The sequence below is a fragment of the Mirounga leonina genome, unplaced genomic scaffold (genome assembly GCF_011800145.1).
Source record: "Mirounga leonina isolate KUSES-001 unplaced genomic scaffold, KU_Mleo_1.0 Mir_150, whole genome shotgun sequence".
In the NCBI taxonomy this organism is placed as follows: Eukaryota; Metazoa; Chordata; class Mammalia; order Carnivora; family Phocidae; genus Mirounga; species Mirounga leonina.
In genome coordinates, this window is record NW_023270374.1 from 23046189 (window position 1) to 23065281 (window position 19093).

At 44.0% G+C, this 19093-nt stretch overlaps 1 protein-coding gene across 2 annotated transcripts in view; it reads right to left on the reverse strand.

Annotated features, from left to right (window-relative positions):
- Positions 1 to 6344: 6344 nt before the first annotated feature.
- Positions 6345 to 19093, reverse strand: part of KIF3B (kinesin family member 3B) — a 40017-nt gene continuing 27268 nt past the window's right edge. The window contains exons 5-8 of one of the 2 annotated variants that reach the window (XM_035006041.1): positions 14490 to 14603; positions 13819 to 13924; positions 11301 to 11479; positions 6345 to 9733 (exon numbers count right to left, since the gene is read on the reverse strand). In XM_035006041.1, coding sequence (XP_034861932.1) covers positions 9637 to 9733; positions 11301 to 11479; positions 13819 to 13924; positions 14490 to 14603 — 496 coding nt within the window. In that variant the 3' untranslated portion in view covers positions 6345 to 9636. The remainder of the gene's footprint in view (positions 9734 to 11300; positions 11480 to 13818; positions 13925 to 14489; positions 14604 to 19093) is intronic. The other variant, XM_035006040.1, reaches the window with a different exon arrangement.

A 19093-nucleotide genomic window follows, 5' to 3' on the forward strand; every position in this document is an offset into this window, starting at 1 on the left:
TCTCTCCATTACCTCTGCAATCATCTGGATTCAGAAATATCCATTCCTAGCCTTGAAGTTGGGAGTCACCTCCAGCCTGCAGAACTCCTTAATTGACTAACAATGATTACAACACTGCAACAATTACCAGTCGCTAAGCACTTGCTACATACCAGGCACTGTTCCCAGCGACTCACAGCAATTTGGAAACTAACCCCTTTCTGACAGTTGAGGAATCTGAGGCCCTAGGGAGGTTAAGAAACTTTGCCATAATCACAAAGCTAGTAAATGATGAGTTCAGAATTCACAATTCAGCAGTGTGGGTCCAGGGCCTACGCTGTTTACCACTGCCCGTGCTGCCTCAGTAAGGTGATGGACCAAGAGCCGGCAGCGGGGACAGCTGGCATCCCGGAAGCGCTCACCAAAGTCAAGGGCGGTCTGCTTGGCCCGTTAGGCATGTCCTCATGTGTCTCTTCATGTTTTCCTTTAAACCTCGCAATCACCCTGTGAAGTTATAGATGAGCAAACTGGGGTTCTGAGACCCAAAAAGAGCCAGACCTGGACAGAAAATAGATCAGTGGCTGCCTGACGCTCTGCAGTTGGGAGCAAATGCGGAGTGGCTGCATTTGGTGCATCAGGGCGATGAAAATGTTTTAAAATTAATGGTGGTGATGGTTGCACAGCTCTGTGAATACACTCAAAACCAGTGAATGATACACTTTCAGTGGGTGAACGGTGTGGTTGAGTTATATCTTAATCAAGCCTTTTATTTTGAAAGTGGGGAGGACACAGGGGAGGAAATGGCAGTGGTGGAATTTCCACTGGCTTCAGATCAAACACCCTGGAACCACTGGGTACTACTGCGGCCTTTTCTTGTTCTCTCGCTTCTTGCATCCAGTTACCAGAAATCAACACACACCCTGAGGCGCCTACTTCTCCTCTCCTCTCCTAGCACCTGGCCCGAGTCATGGCCCCTCACCCCAACTACTGCACCCCTTCAAGCAGTCCCCTCGCCTTGCCCCCTTGCTCACTCCCTCTGTTCTCCACAAAGCTGCAAGAGAGATCTGTTTAAAGCATTCCTGTCAGATTTCCCTCTTTTGCTTAAAAGCCTCCAATGGTCCAAAAAAATAAAATTCTTACAATTCAGAGCTGGCCCCTGGCCACCTTTCCAAACTCACTGCCCACCAGCCCCTCTCGCCTCCTTGCTGTCCCCACACTCCCACCTCTGGGCCTCTGCACCGTGGTTCTTTTCCCTGGAATACTTTTCCTCTGGGTCCCAGATACCCACATGCTTGCTCCCTAATTTCACTCAGGGCTCTGCTCAAATGTCGCATATCACCGCTGCACAGAAGCCTTCCCCGACTTCCCAATCTAACCCAGCTCCCACCTCCCCCAGTTTGGCACTCTCATTAGACCCGCCTTGTTTTCCTTCAGAGCACTTCTGACCACCCAACATAACACATACTTTTTTGTTGTTTTAAGTAAACTCTACCCCCAGTATGGTGTTCAAACTCACCACCCCGAGACCAAGACATGCTCTCCCGACTGAGCCAGCCAGGTGCCCCAACACATATTTCTTTGTTAACCATCTGTCTCCACCACTAGAATGTGACATTCCTGGGCACAGGAGCTTCATCCTGGAACCCTAGGACTAGAACAATGGCTAGAACATAGTAGATAATAAAAAAATGAATAAATTAATCTAATGCCAAAGCTTTGGCTTCTCTCGCCGCCTCTCAGATAATCCAGCAAAGAGACTGATCACTGCCTTTAACACGCTCCTTACTCAAATCTATGACCCCCTCTGCATCCCATCAGAGATACCACTGACAACCTGCACTCGGACTTATTTGTGAATGGCAGTCATTCCCTACCAGACTGGGAGCTCTAGAAGGGCAAGGTCCTGAGTTGTAGCCCATGACACCTAGCTCAGACTTGAACAGCATACTTAAATCCTTTGTTGACTGGATAAAGAAGAGAAATTTCCAAACCAACAGCAATTTAATTTCTCTCTTCTCAAACGCAGCAAAGGGACCACTTCCAGCCCACTGCACTGAAAAATGCCTCAGCCCCATTCCTAGGAAACTAAGACCTTGAAGTCAAGTTCAAGTGCTTCTTGGAATTCCTTGGGTAGCGAGCTGTGCCAGGGAAAGCTCCCTGCAGAATGGAATTTGCCAGCCGAGCCCAGAAAAACCTGTGTGAACAGCAGGCAAACTTAAAGCAGCACTTAGTAAAATTGTTTTCTGTTATCTCAAAAAAATAATAGCATATGAGTCTGGCTTAAGGAGAAAATGCTCAAGTGTAAATAGGGTCATGTTTCTCTCTCTGTCTCTGTCTCTCTCTCTCTCTCTCTCTCTCTCTCACACACACACACACACAGAGGCCTTCAAGGACTCTCTGTCTTCAGGCTGTGCCATGAAGTCAAGACCCTTCCCAAGCCCAGTTACTCTCATTCCTGTCACTCTCCGGTTCCCTAATCCCCAAGAGCTCCTTCATGTTGTTCCCTTTGTCTGGCATGCTCCTCCCTCCTTCCCAGGTGGGTAAAACCCTACCCATTTCACAGAGCACAGCTCAAATGCTGTCTCCTCGGCAAAGCCGTGCTCCACCTCTCCTTCCTGGAGTGGCACATCACCCCTTCCTCTGCCAGAAAACACTGTTAGCTGTAGATGTCAGCACCCACCCAACCTACCAACTCATATAAGTGTCAAACTTGGAGAACACTATAGGACATGCCCTCAGGGAACTTACAGTCTGGTAGGGGAGAGGAAAGCAAACAAAACAAAACAAAACGAAACAAAACAACCATAATTGTAAGTTGGGAAAAAGGCTAAGAGGGAAACAAGATGATAGGATACCATACAGTCAGGTGGAGATGGGGAGAAACCAGAATGGATGGTTTCTTGGCAGAGGTGACATTAAACTGATACCTGATGGATGAGTAGGAGGTAGCCCACCAAAGAGTGGGGAGAAGTTTCCAGAAAGAGGACACAGGACATATGAAGGTGCCAAGGCATGAAAGCAGTTGGCACAACCAAGGAACCAAAAGGAGGGCTGTGTGGCTCCAGCCTCGAAGGGCTGGGAGAGCGGTGTGAGGAGAGGAGGCAGGCATTCTCGCAGGTCGTAATCGCTCTGAACTGTATCCTCGATGGGCATGAGAACATTCTACTTCTCCTCATCTCCAGTGCAGAGCAAGACACCTGGAGCGAAACAGGCATTCAACAAGTTTCTGAGGGCTACACTGCCCCTAGAGATGCGGGTGAGCAACCTCTCCCTCTGCCCATTCCCCCACTCCAAAAGCAAGTCCCCAGTTGGCTCACCTAACCGAAGCACCCGGCAATGGTTAACCACAATTCTGGTGATGGAAACAGAGGTCAAAACAGGAGCAGCTGCAGGAGCTACAGTTACGTCCTTGACAAATGCTACTGACAACCCAGTTGACAGATGTGACTACCACATGATCCTTGGAGACCAGATTCTCAGGGTAAACTTCAATCAGATGGCAACTCTAGTACAAGAGAGCTTGCCAAAATCACATGCTCAAGACTTAAGCCATTAGCGCGAAGTTCAAAATACAGTTTCCAAGGTCAGCTGTTATTATTCACAACACCCTGACAACCAAATATATGTTTTTTTCTTCAACACCCAAATCTTTGATTCTCTGGACACCAAGAATTCTGACCCTTCCTGGAGTCAGCACAGACTCCACAAGTTAAGGGCTCAGTCCCACAAGATTGCCCCGCTTCCGATGCCAGTTCAAAGTCTCAGGCTGCCACTTGTATTTCCAGCCAACTGTAAACAGGCTATAAGTTAGGGGTTCCTACGACCCACTCCTCAAGTTCGATCATTGCTAGAACAGCTCACAGAACTCAGGAGAGTGTTTTAGTTTACTATTACCAATTTATTATAAAGAATGCAACTCAGGAACAGTCAAATGGAAGAGATGCACAGTGCAAGGTATGGGGGGGGAGGGGTGTGGAGCCTCCGTGCTGTCTTTGGATGTGCCACCCTCCCAGAGCTTCGATGTGTTCACCAACCTGGAAGCTCTTGGAATCCCCATCATTGAGGGGCTTTTACAGAGGCTAATTGGTGATTAACCCCATCCAGCTCCTCCCTCCTCCCAGGAGGTCAGCAGGTGGGGCTGAAAGTTCCAAACCTTTAGTCACAAGATTGGTTCCTCTGGCAACCAGCCCCCATTCGGAAGCTATCTAGGGACCCACCTAGAGTCACTTTATTAGCATATGTTCAGGCAGGGTTGAAAGAGGCTTGTCAGGAATATCAAAAAATCCTATCACCTCTGTCACTGAAGAAATTCCAAGGGTTGTAGAAGCTCTTCAGGGACAAAGACCAAACATATATTTCTTACTGAATCACACAAGGCTTGTATAATTTCTTGATTTTTTTTTTTAAAGAACCCAGCAGATGAGAAGACAACTTGGTGGTCACAGGAATTGCCAAGTTGCCCAGCCGCCCTGCCCTAGACCTCCCTTATGAATTAGCCCCTGGCCTATCCAGAATTCTGTTACTTTCAAGAACACACTCATAATTCTTCAGATCACATTTTGAACTCTTGCTTTCTGGCTAATGGATTTTGAATTATTCTTAACTGATAATTATTTAGGCTAAGCCAAACTATGCTCTTTAACTCTTTTTGGAAGGAAAGGGGGGTGTGGGAACATTACACACATAGTTTGAGGGCATCTTATGAAGAAACACAATTAAGAATCCTTTGCCTAAGTCACGTAGGATGCTATCCTTTCTAGGCTCTTTAAATTTGTTGGTTTTCTTTTTTTTTTTTAAGTCCTATGCTGTAGTTTTTTCCCTAATAGTTTTCCGTGCTTCCCTATAGTGAGGGTAAAAAGGACTGGAGATGCCTTCCTATGAAATTCTGCTTCAAGACCTTCACAGACTCTCCCCTCCCCCACACCCACCCTTTTACCCAGCTAACCTCTCATCCTTCTTATTTTTATTTTTTTAAAGATTTTATTTATTTATTTGAAAGAGAGAGTAAGCACAAGAGTGGGGTGAGGGGCAGAGGGAGAGGCAGACTCCCCACTGAGCAGGGACCCTGATGCAGGGCTCTATCTCAGGACCTCAGGATCACACCCTGAGCCAAAGCAGACGCTTACCCAACCAAGCCACCCAGGTGCCCCCCCCCCCTTTTAAGTGAGCTCTACATCCAAAGTGCGGCTTGAACTCACAACCCTGAGATTAAGAGTCGCACGCTCTACCGACTGAGCCAGCCAGCGCCCCAAACCTCTCATTCTTTAGATCTCACTGTAAATACCATTTCTTCAGAAAGCCCTTCCCTTACTTACCCACCCAATCTCAGTTAGGACCCTCTTAGTCTCCTATAATATCACTTCATGGGATTTGTCATAATTTGTAATTGTACATTTTTGTGCATTCTGTTAATATTTATCCTGCCTTCCTCCTCATTTAAGGACAAGCTCTGTGTGGGCAGGGATGCTCACATCTATATACCCGGTGCCGAAAATAGTGTGGCACATATATTTGTTAAATGGTACTTCACATATATTTGTTAAATGGTTAGCAGCTTTTCTGTAAAGGCCTAGGATTTTCTAAACATGGTATGCCCAGTTGTAGCTTCTAGTTTCTTGGGATACAAACTATTCACGGTGTCTTCTGAACACAGGGCCACGTGACAGCAATAACCACACTTTTAAATGGCCGCTATAGTCCACATCCTTGTGCGCTGTTGCTTTAAATGCATTGCTAATCTTCACAACGGCCCTGTAAGGTGGAGATTTCTAACCTATTTTATAGACAAGGACACCAAGGTTCAGAGAGGGAAGTTAAATTCCTCACAGTCACATAGCTAGAAAGTAAACACAATCAGAACTCAAACCCAGCTCAGAGTCCAGGGTCTGTGCTGCTTCTTCTCAACCCCCCCGGGGTACAGTCCAACAGGCCTGAGCACATGAGAGACCACGAGAGACCAACATGTGGCCCGTTTCTGGTATTTCTTTTTTTACCTGATGGTAAATAACATATTTTTGTGTTAAAAAAAAGGACACATTTTAAAGTACAATATGGAATGAACTTAAAAGAAATTTGAACCCAAAACACAGAAGTTCAAAGAAATGCCATGCCTGTTGCCCAGGCCTACCTCAGGAACCTCCATGGAAAAACATGAAAAGCACTTATTTGTCACTCTTTCTTCATTTTATGTCCCTTTACCTTGCTATTTTTTTTTTTTTAATGCCAGCCTTCCAACTCAGTCTTCATTTTCCACTCCCACCCTCCTTTCACTAGAAAAATTTAAATGTTGAAAGAAAGTGGCAGTGTGTCGGCCACGGGCATGTCATTTCCAAAAGCGTTAGTCATTTATGAGGACACCTTTTTGTAGGTACAATAAATCTGATTGATTTTTATTACACATCTTAGTTTAGAATCACTTTTACATTCCTAGACAAAGAGATGATACAAATAAATATCAATTGTAAAACTTAGAGCCCCAAGTATTGGCATATTCTTTGTCTAAAGGTAGCCAAAGAGAAGGTCAAGATCAAGAGTAACTCCAAAGAGCCATAAAGCCCACTGCCCCCTGCCTGCCCCAGGATCACTCCTTTCATAAATAACCTCAAAAGCATTTCATTCAAGAAAACAAGGGCAGGGAGAAAGGGGGCAGATTTCCAAACAGTACCGGACCAAACCATGTGCAGTAGACAACAGCCAGACCCACTGTCCTTATCCAGTTCCCTCTGAGCATTTTGATTATGGCTTCTAGAGTATATTAATAGCCCCATTTTCATCCACTGATGGTGTTGAGATGGCTCAAGGTGTTGTTTGCAATGAGCCTGGACTGTAAGTGGGAAATGTGAGGCAGAACTGATATCCCATGGTAGCGGGGAATCGACACTTCTCAAAAACTTGGCAACAATTCTACATTCAGTGAGGGAGGACTTACAAGAGTCAGACAGGAAAAGCAGAGAGTGGCCCAGGCCTGAACTGCAGAACTCTCTGACGCCCTTGGTCATGGAGGTGTGGGTGGTACAATTCAAGCAGCATGCAGGCATTCGATGGGGAACAATCCAACGTTAGGTCAGAGTCTTAAGAAAAGTGCTTCATGCCTATGATTTATGGCCTTGGGTTCTGAATCCAGGGATCTGGGAGACATGTGACTTTCAAATAGGAAGCCAGATACATTCTTACTGACCAGAGAAAAATGGGGCTTGATGAGGGTTGCACACACAGTCTCAAACTCCTTCTCCCAGATGATCTTCTTAGATCCTGTTCAGATTTGCTTCCAGACTTCACTAGCTGCTTCTGCATGAAGACCCTCAGATGGCTTGGAACATAGCGTGACTACAGACATGAAAACCAGGTGGGTCCTCTACACATTTGGCTCAACTCAGAGCCCAAAGCAGCAGCTTTCTGGTAGCAGTGAGACATGCTCCTGTCTGCTCTACTCAAATATTTATCGGATCCATTTTGAGAGAAGAAAAGCACCAGAGACTGCTTGCGGAGGGACATCTCCTCCTCACAGCTGTTCTACCTGGTCTCACAGACTGCCAAACAAACATAGCTGTGTATAAGGCAAGCTTGTTTTAATAATCCTGCCTGCCCACTTGGCTTTCTTCTTTTGCCCTCTTAGAAAAGTTCCACGGTCACTCAACCACCCTTGCTCAGAAAAGCCACCTTAAGACATCGGTATTAAGGTACAGTGTTATCTGCAGTGTTCAGTTCTCAGATATGCTAGATGAATATTTTCAGCCTATGGAATTCGGACTAGCTTTGAGGGAATGTGGTGCAAGAGAAAGGTGTAGCTGGCAGATAACCATCTTAGACTATCCACCTCATCATTTGGTTCCTATTCAAACAGGTAAATTCTTAATAAATAAGAAGCAGGGTTTGATCCCAAGAAAGATGAGGGGAGGCTCCATTATGCTCTGGGAATTGCTGAAAAGGGCCCTGGGTTTCAGAAAGAATGGTAACTAAAAAGGAGATAAGCTGCCAGATGCCAGATCTCCATTTGTAGAATGCAAAGACATTGCACTTGGTACCTCCTCTTTCCCACGGGTTCTGATCCAGAAATGTGCCCTGGGAACTCAGCAGCTGAGTTAAAATATAACTCAAGGCCCACCTGAGTCGCCACCTTCCGGAGGCACCGTGCCAGCAAGGTGCACCAGTGTGGCAGACCTGAGGACTCCTATTGTCCCCTCAGGCTTGGCTCGTGGACTCAGACACTCACATGGGAGCACTTCCAGCCTGGATTAGTCATCCAATGGGCCTTTAATACAGACAAAGGCAACAACTGCACATTAGCGTATTTCTACAACTGGGCGAGTCCTTTGTCTCTCTCTTACAGACACACATGGACAAACTCAAAGAACACAGGCACCACTGTGCTTACACACCCACACACACTTATGAGCTTCTCTTGGGGGGAAAATGAACAACATTCACCTAAGGACCAACATAAAATGAAGCTTTGAATTTCAATAATACAAAGAACTAAAACTTATAAACCAAACTAGTATATGTAAACGGGAATTCCTAACTCTCTCCTCTGAGCCTATTCAGTCGCACGGCCACCCTTGGCCACCAGCTTCAGCTCTGCCCGCAGGGAGCCACAGTTCTAGCTTCAGGTGAGTGTTCTGCGGAAGGCAGGCAGGACTCCTTCGCTCCCATCCATTATACCTTCCTCTCCCACCGCCCCAAGTCCCACGTCTCTGTCTCTGCACTGCCTAATCACCCTTATGCAGACAGGGAACAAAATGGGGAATTCAAAAGTGCCACTGTATGTCTCATTCCCCCAACTCTTGTTCCATCAGAGAAAGCAGAGCCAACCTCCCTTTTCCCATAAAACAGGCCCATGGCTGAGCATGCTCTGCGGGCCTCAGAGGGACACTCAGAGGACGTGTGCAAGGGAAAAGATGGTGACAAATGAAGAGTAAAGTGACACAGTGTATGGACATGGCATCAGCTTACAGATTTACGTCATTGACAAGGATGGTCAAGGTTTTAAGGTTTTAAAGAAGCTGTTTCCCTAAACTCTCCAAGGAGGCAAAGGGAATGTTGTTTCTATTGCTTCACAACATTCTTGGAAAACATTTCCTTATTCAGCAGATCCCAAAGGCCTATCGAGCCTATCAGGGGCTTGGATCCAAATGAGAATTCTCATTCTACCTACAGGAACAAGCACCTATTCAAGTTCTAGGGCTTTTACTTTTCAACCTCACTGTCATTTTATCCTGAGGCTCCACAGACTTGGTCCTGCTCAGGTGACTCCTGATTCTGCCCTGTTGTTCAACAAGAAAGGAGCCCAGCACAAAGAACAGGCTAGAAAAGGAGAGGGGTGAGGGAGGGTGGGCGAGGGAAGGGAGAGGAGAAAGCAAGGGAGAAGGGAAGCAAGGTCACTGGTCATTCTCTTGCTTTCCACTTCGACTATCACACTTTACCTTACCCATGCATTTCTGAGATGCTAATTAAAGGACATTTCCCACAGTCGCTGCGTGCCAGATGAGCACCAGCACGTTTCAACCAGATTACGATGGTTAATCTGCAAAGAGGCCATAGCTTCTCCCCAAGGGCACGGTTCTGAGTTTGGGCTTGAAGTCCTCTCTGCAGGTTTTTGCTCGTCTCTTCTCTCAGAAGGCAAAAGCTATTTACACCCTGGGAGAGGAGGAACTGGCTTTACTTGGGAACCAGTCCTCGAGACTGTGGATAAAGCTGAGATGCAGGGGTTCCTGAGGAAGAGGAGGAGGATCCTGACTTCCTTCCGCTTTTAGGCCTGCAAAAATCAAGCACATGTTTACATGTCACATCCCGTCTCTGTCCCTAACACAGATCAGATTGCTTTCTCACCAAGTATCCTCAGCCTTTCCTCAATGGCCTGAATGCCAGTATACTTTCAACTGTAAAACCGCCAGACCGACACAGCCCAACCCTCTGTGCATGGCCAACATGACCTGCCAACCGAGGCGTGACACCTCAGGGAAGGGACCAGCTTCTTGGCAACTGTTCTTCCATTTAAATCAGATCTTCACTGTCTTTTCCAAATTGGTAAAAAATACTGTTTGCAGGGCGCCTGGGTGGCTCAGTTGGTTAAGCGACTGCTTTCGGCTCAGGTCATGATCCTGGAGTCCCTGGATCGAGTCCCGCATCGGGCTCTCTGCTCGGCAGGGAGCCTGCTTCTGCCTCTGACCCTCCCCGCTCTCATGTGCTCTGTCTCTCTCATTCTTTCTGTCTCAAATAAATAAATAAAATCTTTAAAAAAACAAAAAACAAAAAAAAATACTGTTTGCAGGTAGAATTTCTTCCATTTTTTTGTTTTCACCCATTTGTTGTCCTTAAGCTTTTTTTTTTTTTTAAAGATTTTATTTATTTATTTGACAGAGAGAGACACAGCGAGAGAGGGAACACAAGCAGGGGGAGTGGGAGAGGGAGAAGCAGGCTTCCCGCTGAATAGGGAGCCCGATGCAGGGCTCGATCCCAGGACCCTGGGATCATGACCTGAGCCGAAGGCAGACGCTCAACGACTGAGCCACCCAGGTGCCCCGTCCTTAAGCTTCTAATCCAAAATTTAATAAGACAGAATTTCTAATTTAGCACCAAATTAAGTACTTGGTTATTTAATGGGTTATTTAAATGAGGTAAATTCACCAGTGAGGCTCAGAGCTTGGATTGTGGATTTAGACACACCTAGGTTTGAACCCTGACTCCGGACTTTACTTCCTTGAACTTGGCTACTTTCTCAAATTCTCTAAGACTCAGTTTTCTTACCTTAGAGATTTTATAAATGGGATTAATGATAACATTTATTTTGTTTTTGCAGGAAATCAGAGAATTTTTTTAAAGCACTTAAAACTGCCTAGTACCATGGGGCGCCTGGGTGGCTCAGTTGGTTAAGTGACAGCCTTCGGCTCAGGTCATGATCCTGGAGTCCCGGGATTGAGTCCCGCATCGGGCTCCCTGCTTGGCGGGGAGTCTGCTTCTCCCTCTAACCCTCCCCCTTCTCATGTGCTCTCTCTCTCTCATTCTCTCTCGCTCAAATAAAATCTTGGGAAAAAAAAAAACAAACTGCCTAGTACCTGGCAGGGACCAAAGAACTGTCCCCTATTTCACGAGAACACACGCTCCTTATGGTAGGAACTTGGGCACATTAGCCATTCTGGTGTTCATTAGACTTGACATAATGCCTGAACCATAAGTATTTGTGGAATAAATGAATAAACATAGGAGTAATATGGCAGTATTTTCTGGTGTGTTCTGTAAAGCGTTCCATGATAAACCTCTACCTTCATTTGTCCTTGTTCAAGCATGTTCTGTTTAACCACAGGTCATCAAAAGCCACTCACCTGGCCTTCGATTTCTTATTTGTCGTGCTTTCAAAGGATGATGCATCCACCTGTATCTCATCTTCGTCCTGCAGAGCTGCATCCAGTGCAGCCTGGACTTTGGGAGCAATGGCGGGGCCCTCGTAGTCTCTGGTGGTCCGGCTGGGCATGTCCAGCTCTAACAGCACGATGTTCTCTGCCTGCAGAAGCACAGTCATAACCAGCAAGGCTGGCCTCTGATCAGACACAGAGAGTACAAGCAAACCTGCCCCCCTCCAAAAAACAGAACTGCACATTTCTTGCTACTCAGAGCCTCCCAGGAGCCTGTAGTGACGTAATTTTATAACGTTTTTCCTGGTGAGGATACAGATGTTTTTATCTTCTTCTCTGGGCTTTTCTCTATTTCCTTAAAAAAAATTTTTTTAAACAATGAACATATATTATACCCTATAGGGGAATAAGCAGGGAAAAATAATAAGTAGAACTCATTTACTGCAGACAATGTGAAAATACAAAAAGGTATAAAGACGAAGATAGTAATCACTGATAATCTCACCACCCACAGCAGCTCTGATGAACCTTTTGGTTGCTGAGGGAAGGAGGCAGGTAGGGAGTACATATGTGGAAGGTATGTGGCAGTGTGTGTCTTGTAACCACATTTTATAAATCATACCAGGCCCTGCCTCATAACTGGCCTTGTGGCTGGATTCCTTCACCTGATAGCCTGTGGTGGGCCTTTCCCTGGCTCCTACATACGGAGATGAGTGTGTAGAGGGAAGAACACCCATGGTACATATCTCCTCCTCAGCTCCTCCCACCCCGTAGAGTTCAAGCCCCAGAGGGGGCAGGAGGGCCACTGCAGGGAGAAGGTGGGGAGATGGAGGGGTTCCATCAATCAATGTTATATATTGAGATGCTGCTTAAAATTTCTCTTCATGGACTGGGTCCATTGCTAAAAACATCTGAAGCCACTGCTTTAAATTCTACCTTTGGATCAGGTTAGTCCCCTGGAAACCCACGTGTTTTGATTTGTAGGCTTTGAAATCATGTTTTTGCTTTGAGACATGAAATAATGGGCAAGAGATGCACCCTCTGAAACTGCTAGGAAAATGCTTCTGAGGACTCTGATATATCATTCACCTTCCACTATAGAAAACCCCACCTAGGGCGCCTGGGTGGCTCAGTCATTAAGCGTCTGCCTTCGGCTCAGGTCGTGATCCCGGGGTCCTGGGATCGAGCCCCACATTGGGCTCCCTGCTCCGCAGGGAAGCCTGCTTCTCCCTCTCCTACTTGTGTTCCCTCTCTCATTATGTCTCTCTCTGTCAAATAAATAAATAAAATCTTTAAAAAAAAAAAAAAGAAAAGAAAGAAAACCCCACCTAATGCAGCTTCTTTGCTTTTGTTTCCTTTATTTTAAATAACTCAGCACCAGGAAGAACAGTACCTGAGGAACTAATTAATCCCAATCTGTTTTGCTCTGGTGGCCAAGGGAGACTCAAAAACAGTTTAAATTTTTCAAGTGAGAATCTATCCTTAAAAAAAATAACACAGGTTCCCCGCTGACATAAAATACAGATAAGCAAAAAGAAGGCAATTTAAATTGAGTGCACTTCCATTAACCAGAGATAACCAGTTCACGTTGTTATATTTTACAGTAGATTTCTTAATTCATACGTAAACTTCCAGTACCAACTGTTTCATAACTTAACAATACATTGTATCTCCTGGTCCATCCACTTACCAGCTACCTACTAAGCCACAGGACCTGCAGAGAGGAGGTGGGAGCGTCAGAGAAAGCAATAAAGTGCTGAGTACATGCCCGGCATACAGGAAGTGCTTATGGGCAGAAGTTTGCACAGTATTATTGTTGTAAAATGTTTGGGTCATTAAATTGTCCTCAATTATGTCACTTTAAATAACTATCTTGGGCGCCTGGGTGGCTCAGGTGGTTAAGCGACTGCCTTCGGCTCAGGTCATGAGCCCGGGGTCCTGGGATCGAGTCCCACATCGGGCTCCCTGCTTAGCAGGGAGCCTGCTTCTCCCTCTGACCCTCCCCCATCTTGTGCTCTCTCTCACTTGCTCTCTCTCAAATAAATAAATAAAATCTTTAAAAAATAAAGAAATAACTACCTGACTGACCCACATCCCGTTAAATGGAAGTACCGACCACTCTTTAACTCATCTCCATCTCCTGTCATTACACACCTGCCTTCCCTCCAGCCTTCACACAGCCATTTTCAGGCTTCGTGTTGATGTTTCTTGGCCATTACTGACAGTATGTTTGTGCTCTCCTCCTTCCCTAGGCCTAATTTTCTAAATCTCATTCTATTTTACCTTCTTATTCATAATTATTTGTTCTTTCTATTGTTATTTACTTAGTATATTTATTATTTGTTATAATTGTTAATATAAATGTCCTCAGGAATCTCTGGAAAGAGGCAGTATACAAACTCTGTGACTTTGTGGAATGGTGCCTGAGGGTTTACATAAACCTAAACTCCTTGAAAAGAGGAGAGAAACACAAGGATGATCTTCTCACCCTATATCGGGCCTCTGGACGAATCATCATGGACATTCTTGCGTGTTGGCTCAACGGTCTCTTATATCCCACAGCTGAGACTGGCCGCTTCATCATCTGCTGATTCCTGGAAATGGACTGCAGTGGTTAAAGCCCTGGCTGGAGTGTGTTCCGCAGTCCCAGGATCATCCTGTGGAACCAGCTCTCAGAAGACACTGAGCCTATTTAACTAGAACCTGAACCTAGTAACTCCCTGGACTGAGGGCTGCCATGCAAATGGGTTAGGGACTGCTTATATTTTCTGTTTGAGTCGCGTTCTGATTCAAATGTGAACATCATACAGCTCTTATGCTGGAAGGGATCGGAGTCATCATCCCATTCTTAGACGGCCGGCGTGAAGCACAACTGTCAATATTCCCCATCCCCACATCCTTGGCAGACCCCAGACGTAGACTGGAAATCCTCCTCAGCGCTGCGTCAGACTGCCGTACAATATGACCTCTATCTAGGTACTGCCCCTCCTTTGGCCCAGCATGCTTCACTCGACAGCTGAGGAAGCGCAAATGCAGGAACTTGGGAAAGGTCATGAATTCGCTGTGATAGTCCCCCAATTCCTACCATACCCCTTGGGCCAAGTCCAGCTTACCCACATTTTTCCCCTCCTCCCCACCTTAAAATCAATAGTGACTTACTCCAGTCTGGTTATAGGATGTAATTTCCAATGATCTTCCTCTTCATCAAAGAAGGATCTATTCATAATTTTACTTTTTTCTTCCAGAGGGATAAAGTTTTCTATGATAAGATGCCTGTAAGGGCACACACATGAGTGAACACAGGCGGACAAAGAAGACAGTTGGAGTACCGGCTAGCCTACACGTGGGGTCGTTAGATAAGAGTCAAGCCACTCAGCAAACACTTAGTGGGCAGGCACTGCGGGCCGACCACCAGGCAGAGAGTTGGGGTACAGACAGGAATGACACTTGGTCCCTGCCTGAGACAGAGAGGTAATGGTGTGACCCTCTTAGATCTGTCAGGTGCCAACAGTGGGCTGCCCTAGGCCTCTAGGGAGGTCACTTCTGCCCAAGGAGGAGCAGCTTGAGGAGAACGGACTGAAGAAAAGCAGCCATGCCTGGGCTGTACCAGAGTGAACATGTGCTAACTGAAGTGTCTCTTAGAGGATCACTGGTACTGCCAACCCAGCGTACTGACTTCCAAAATGCTGAAAACAGATTAGAAGTTAAACGGTCTTCTTCCCATGGATTGATGCCCAAGCTAGAAAACTTCCTACTCTAATCACCAGGACAAAGAGCAAGCCTGAGTGGATTTCAGTCCCTTAGAGCACTGAGAATAAAGACCACTCCCGAGAAGAGTCTCAGTCTGAGAAGTGCTGGGGAACATGGCGAACGATGAAACTGGAACCCACTGGATTGTGTCTCTCCATGGTGACGACTGTCCCCTGCCACATCTCTGCATTCACGCTTTCGAAACCTCAGGACAGAACAATGCCAACAGGGTGTTAACGTGGGAAAGACACACAACAAACACCATGGACGTGTAGGGTACTGACCGTGAGAAAGAGGCTGACTCACTGTTTATTCAAAAGATATAAATAAGAGATATAACAATGAAAATGGCTTCCCTAGGGAAAAAATATTTCAGAGAGATGAAATTTTCTACTTATTTTATTTGAAACATTTAAGAAATTATTTTTATGATATATATTTGTTTTTATCTGATTTTAAAAGTCCTATTTACAGTAGGAATGTGAAAAATAGAACTACATATAATTTCACTATCCAGAGATAGCTATTATTAATATTTTGACACATTTTGTTTTGATTTTTTTTCTAGGTGTACATACCTAGAAAGAGGACACATTTAATTATAAAGGCTCCTTCCAAATTTAAAACTTGGTCATTAAAAGAATCCCTCTGAAGAGTTCTTTAAAGAAAAATTCCAGCTAGGGGTGCCTGGCTGGCTCAATCTGTAGAGCATGAGACTCTTGATCTTGGGGTTGTGAGTGCAAGCCCCACACTGGGTGTAGAAATTACTTAAAAGAAAAAGAAAAGCAAAATCTCAGCGGATGTTGTAGAAGGACTGATAGAGAAAAACAGTATTTTGCAACCCCTAATGAAATAATAATTTCATACAAATTATTGTTGGTTGAAACCATTAACTCAGTGGTTCTTAAGCCAGGCTACACGTTAATATTATTTACAGAGTTCTGAAAAATATCTTGCCCAGACCTCATGAGAGACCATGTGTTCACAGAACCAACAGGAGCAACAACCAGAATTTGTTAGAAATGTAAATTCTCAGGCTCCATCCTAGATGAACTGAATCAGACTCTCTGGTATGAGACCCAGCAATCTGTACTTAACATGCCCTTCAGATGATTTGGTGCCTGCTAAAGCTGAAGGACCAGTAAGTCAAAATCTTTGGGGTGGGGCCTTTTTAAAACTCCTTATATGATTTCAGTGTGCAGCCAAGGTTGAGAACTAGTGCTTCAGAACTAGCTTTCAGTTAAAATCCAGACTGTGAGATATTTCTACAGGCTGTCCTGGCTTTTCAGTAAGTCAACTGCAAAAAAAGTTTTTAAAAGGAGAAGGGATTGCTCCAGATTAAAATAAGCTGAAGAGAAATAATAACCAAATGCAATATGTGGTCTTTATATAGATATTAATATGAACAAACCCATAAAATCTGAATATGGGTAAGGCCTGAGATAATACTAAGAAACAACATTAGTTTTGTTAGGTGCAAAGATATCATTGTGTATACAAAAATCAATTGTAATTCCATACACTAGCAATAAACATTCTGAAAATAAAATTAAGAAAAACAATTCCATATAAAATAGTAAAAAAAAAAACAACTTAGGTATACATTTAACAAAAGAAGTGCAAAGACTTGTCTATTGAAAACCACAAAACATTCTTGACAGAAATTAAAGATCTAAATAAATAAAAAGACATCCCATGTTCGTGGATCAAAACATTTAACTGTTAAGATGACAGTACTCTCCAAATGGATCTATAGATTCAACACAGTCCCTATCAAAATCCCAGCTGGCTTTTTCACAGAAATTGACAAGCTGATCTTAAAATGTATACAGAAATGTAAGAAACTCCAAATAGCCAAAAACAATCTTGAAAAAGAACAACAAAGTTGGAGGACTCATACTTCCTCATTTCAAGACTTACTACACAGCTATAGTAGTTAAGACAGTGTGGTATTGGCATAAAGACAAGCAAATAGATCAATGGAACAATATTGAGAGTTCAGAAATAAACCCTTCCATTTATGATCAACAAGGGTGCAAAGACAATGAGAGAAGACCCTTTCAACAAATGGTGCTGGGACAACTGGATATCCACATGCAAAAGAATGCACTTGGAACCCTACTACAGACTATATACAAAAATTTACTCAAAATGAATCATAGACCTAAATGTAAGACCTCAAACTTTAAGACTTTAAGATGACCTAAGAGAATTGAAAACATAAGTCCATAATAAAACTTGTACACAAATGTTCACAGCAGTATTATTCAGATTAGCTAAAAAATAGAAACAACCGAAAGGTCTATCAACTGATGAATGGATACATAAAATGTGGTATAGTCATATGATACAATATTATTCAACCATAAAAAAAAATGAAATATTGGTATGTGCTACATGTATTACCCTTGAAAACACTACACTAAGTGAAAGAAGCCAGCCACCAATGGCCAAATTATTCCATTATAAACTGATACGCAATATCCAGAATAGGAAAATTTAGATCCAATACCAAAAGTTTAAGCAACAAAAGAAAATATAAATTGGACTATATCAGAATTAAAATCTTTTGTGCTGCAAACAAAATACCATAAAGAAAGTGAAAAGAAAACCCACAGAATGAGAGAAGATATCTGCAAATCATATATATGATAAGAGACTTGTCTCCAGAATATAGAAAGAACTCTTACAACTCAATAATAAAAACACCCAATAAACTACCCAATTTTAAAACGGGCAGAGGATTTGAACAGACATTTCTCCAAAGAAGATATGCAAATGGTCAAAGAGCACGTAAAAAGACATTCCATCATTAGTCATTAGAGAAATGCAAATCAAAACCACAATGAGATACCACTTCACACCCATTAGGATGGCTATAATAAAAAGGACAGACAGTTACAAGTGTCAACGGGATGTGGAAAAATTGGTGGTGGAAATGTAAAATGATACAGCCATTCTGGAAAACAGTTTGGCAATTCCTCCAAAAGTCAAACACAGAGTTACCATGAGACCTAAGCAATTCCACTCCTAGGTACATACCCCGGAGAAATGAAAACACATTCATCTAAAAACTTGTACATGAATGTTCATAGCAGCATTATCCATAATAGCCAAGGACTGGAAACAACCCAAATGTCCATCAACTGATAAATGAATAAAATGTGTGGTATATCCATAAAATGCAGTATCATTCAGCCATAAAAAAGAATGAAGTCCTGACATGTTACAACATGGATGATCCTTGGAAGCATCATGTTAAGATGGTGAAAGAAACCAGTCACAGAGGGCCACATGTTATAAGATTCCATTTATATGAAATGTTCAGAACAGACTAATTTACAGAGACAGAAAGTAGGTTAGTAGGTACTTAGGGCTAAAGGGTGGCGGGTAATAAGGAATGACTGCTAACTAGTACAGGGTTTCCTTGCGGCGGGGGCAGGGAGACACAAAAAATGTTCTAAAATCAGATTGTAGTAGCAGCGCCTGGGTGGCTCAGTCAGTTAAACCTCTGCCTTCAGCTCAGGTCATGATTCCTGGGTCCTGAGATCAAGTCCTGCATTGAGCTCCTTGCTCAGCAGGGAGCCTGCTTTTCCTTGCCTCTGCCTGCCACTCCCCCTGCTTGTACTCTTGTGCTCTCTCTGTCAAATAAATAAAATCTTTAAAAAAATTAAAAATAAAAAATAATTTAAAAAAATCAGATTGTGGTGATGGTTTTATAACCCTGTAAATACGTTATTTTTAAAACTGACTTGTATACTTTATTTATTTATTTATTCATTTAGGGGGCGGGGAGAGGCAGAGGGAGAAAGAATCTTAAGCAGGCTCCATGCCCAATGGGGAGCCTGACACGGGGCTTGAGCTCACAACCCTGAGATTATGAACTGAGCCGAAAGCAAGAGTTGGATGCTTAACCAACTGAGCCACCCAGGTGCTCACAGACTTGTATACTAATTTAAATAGGTGAATTGTGGGGCACCTGGGTGGCTCAGTCGTTAAGCGTCTGCCTTCGG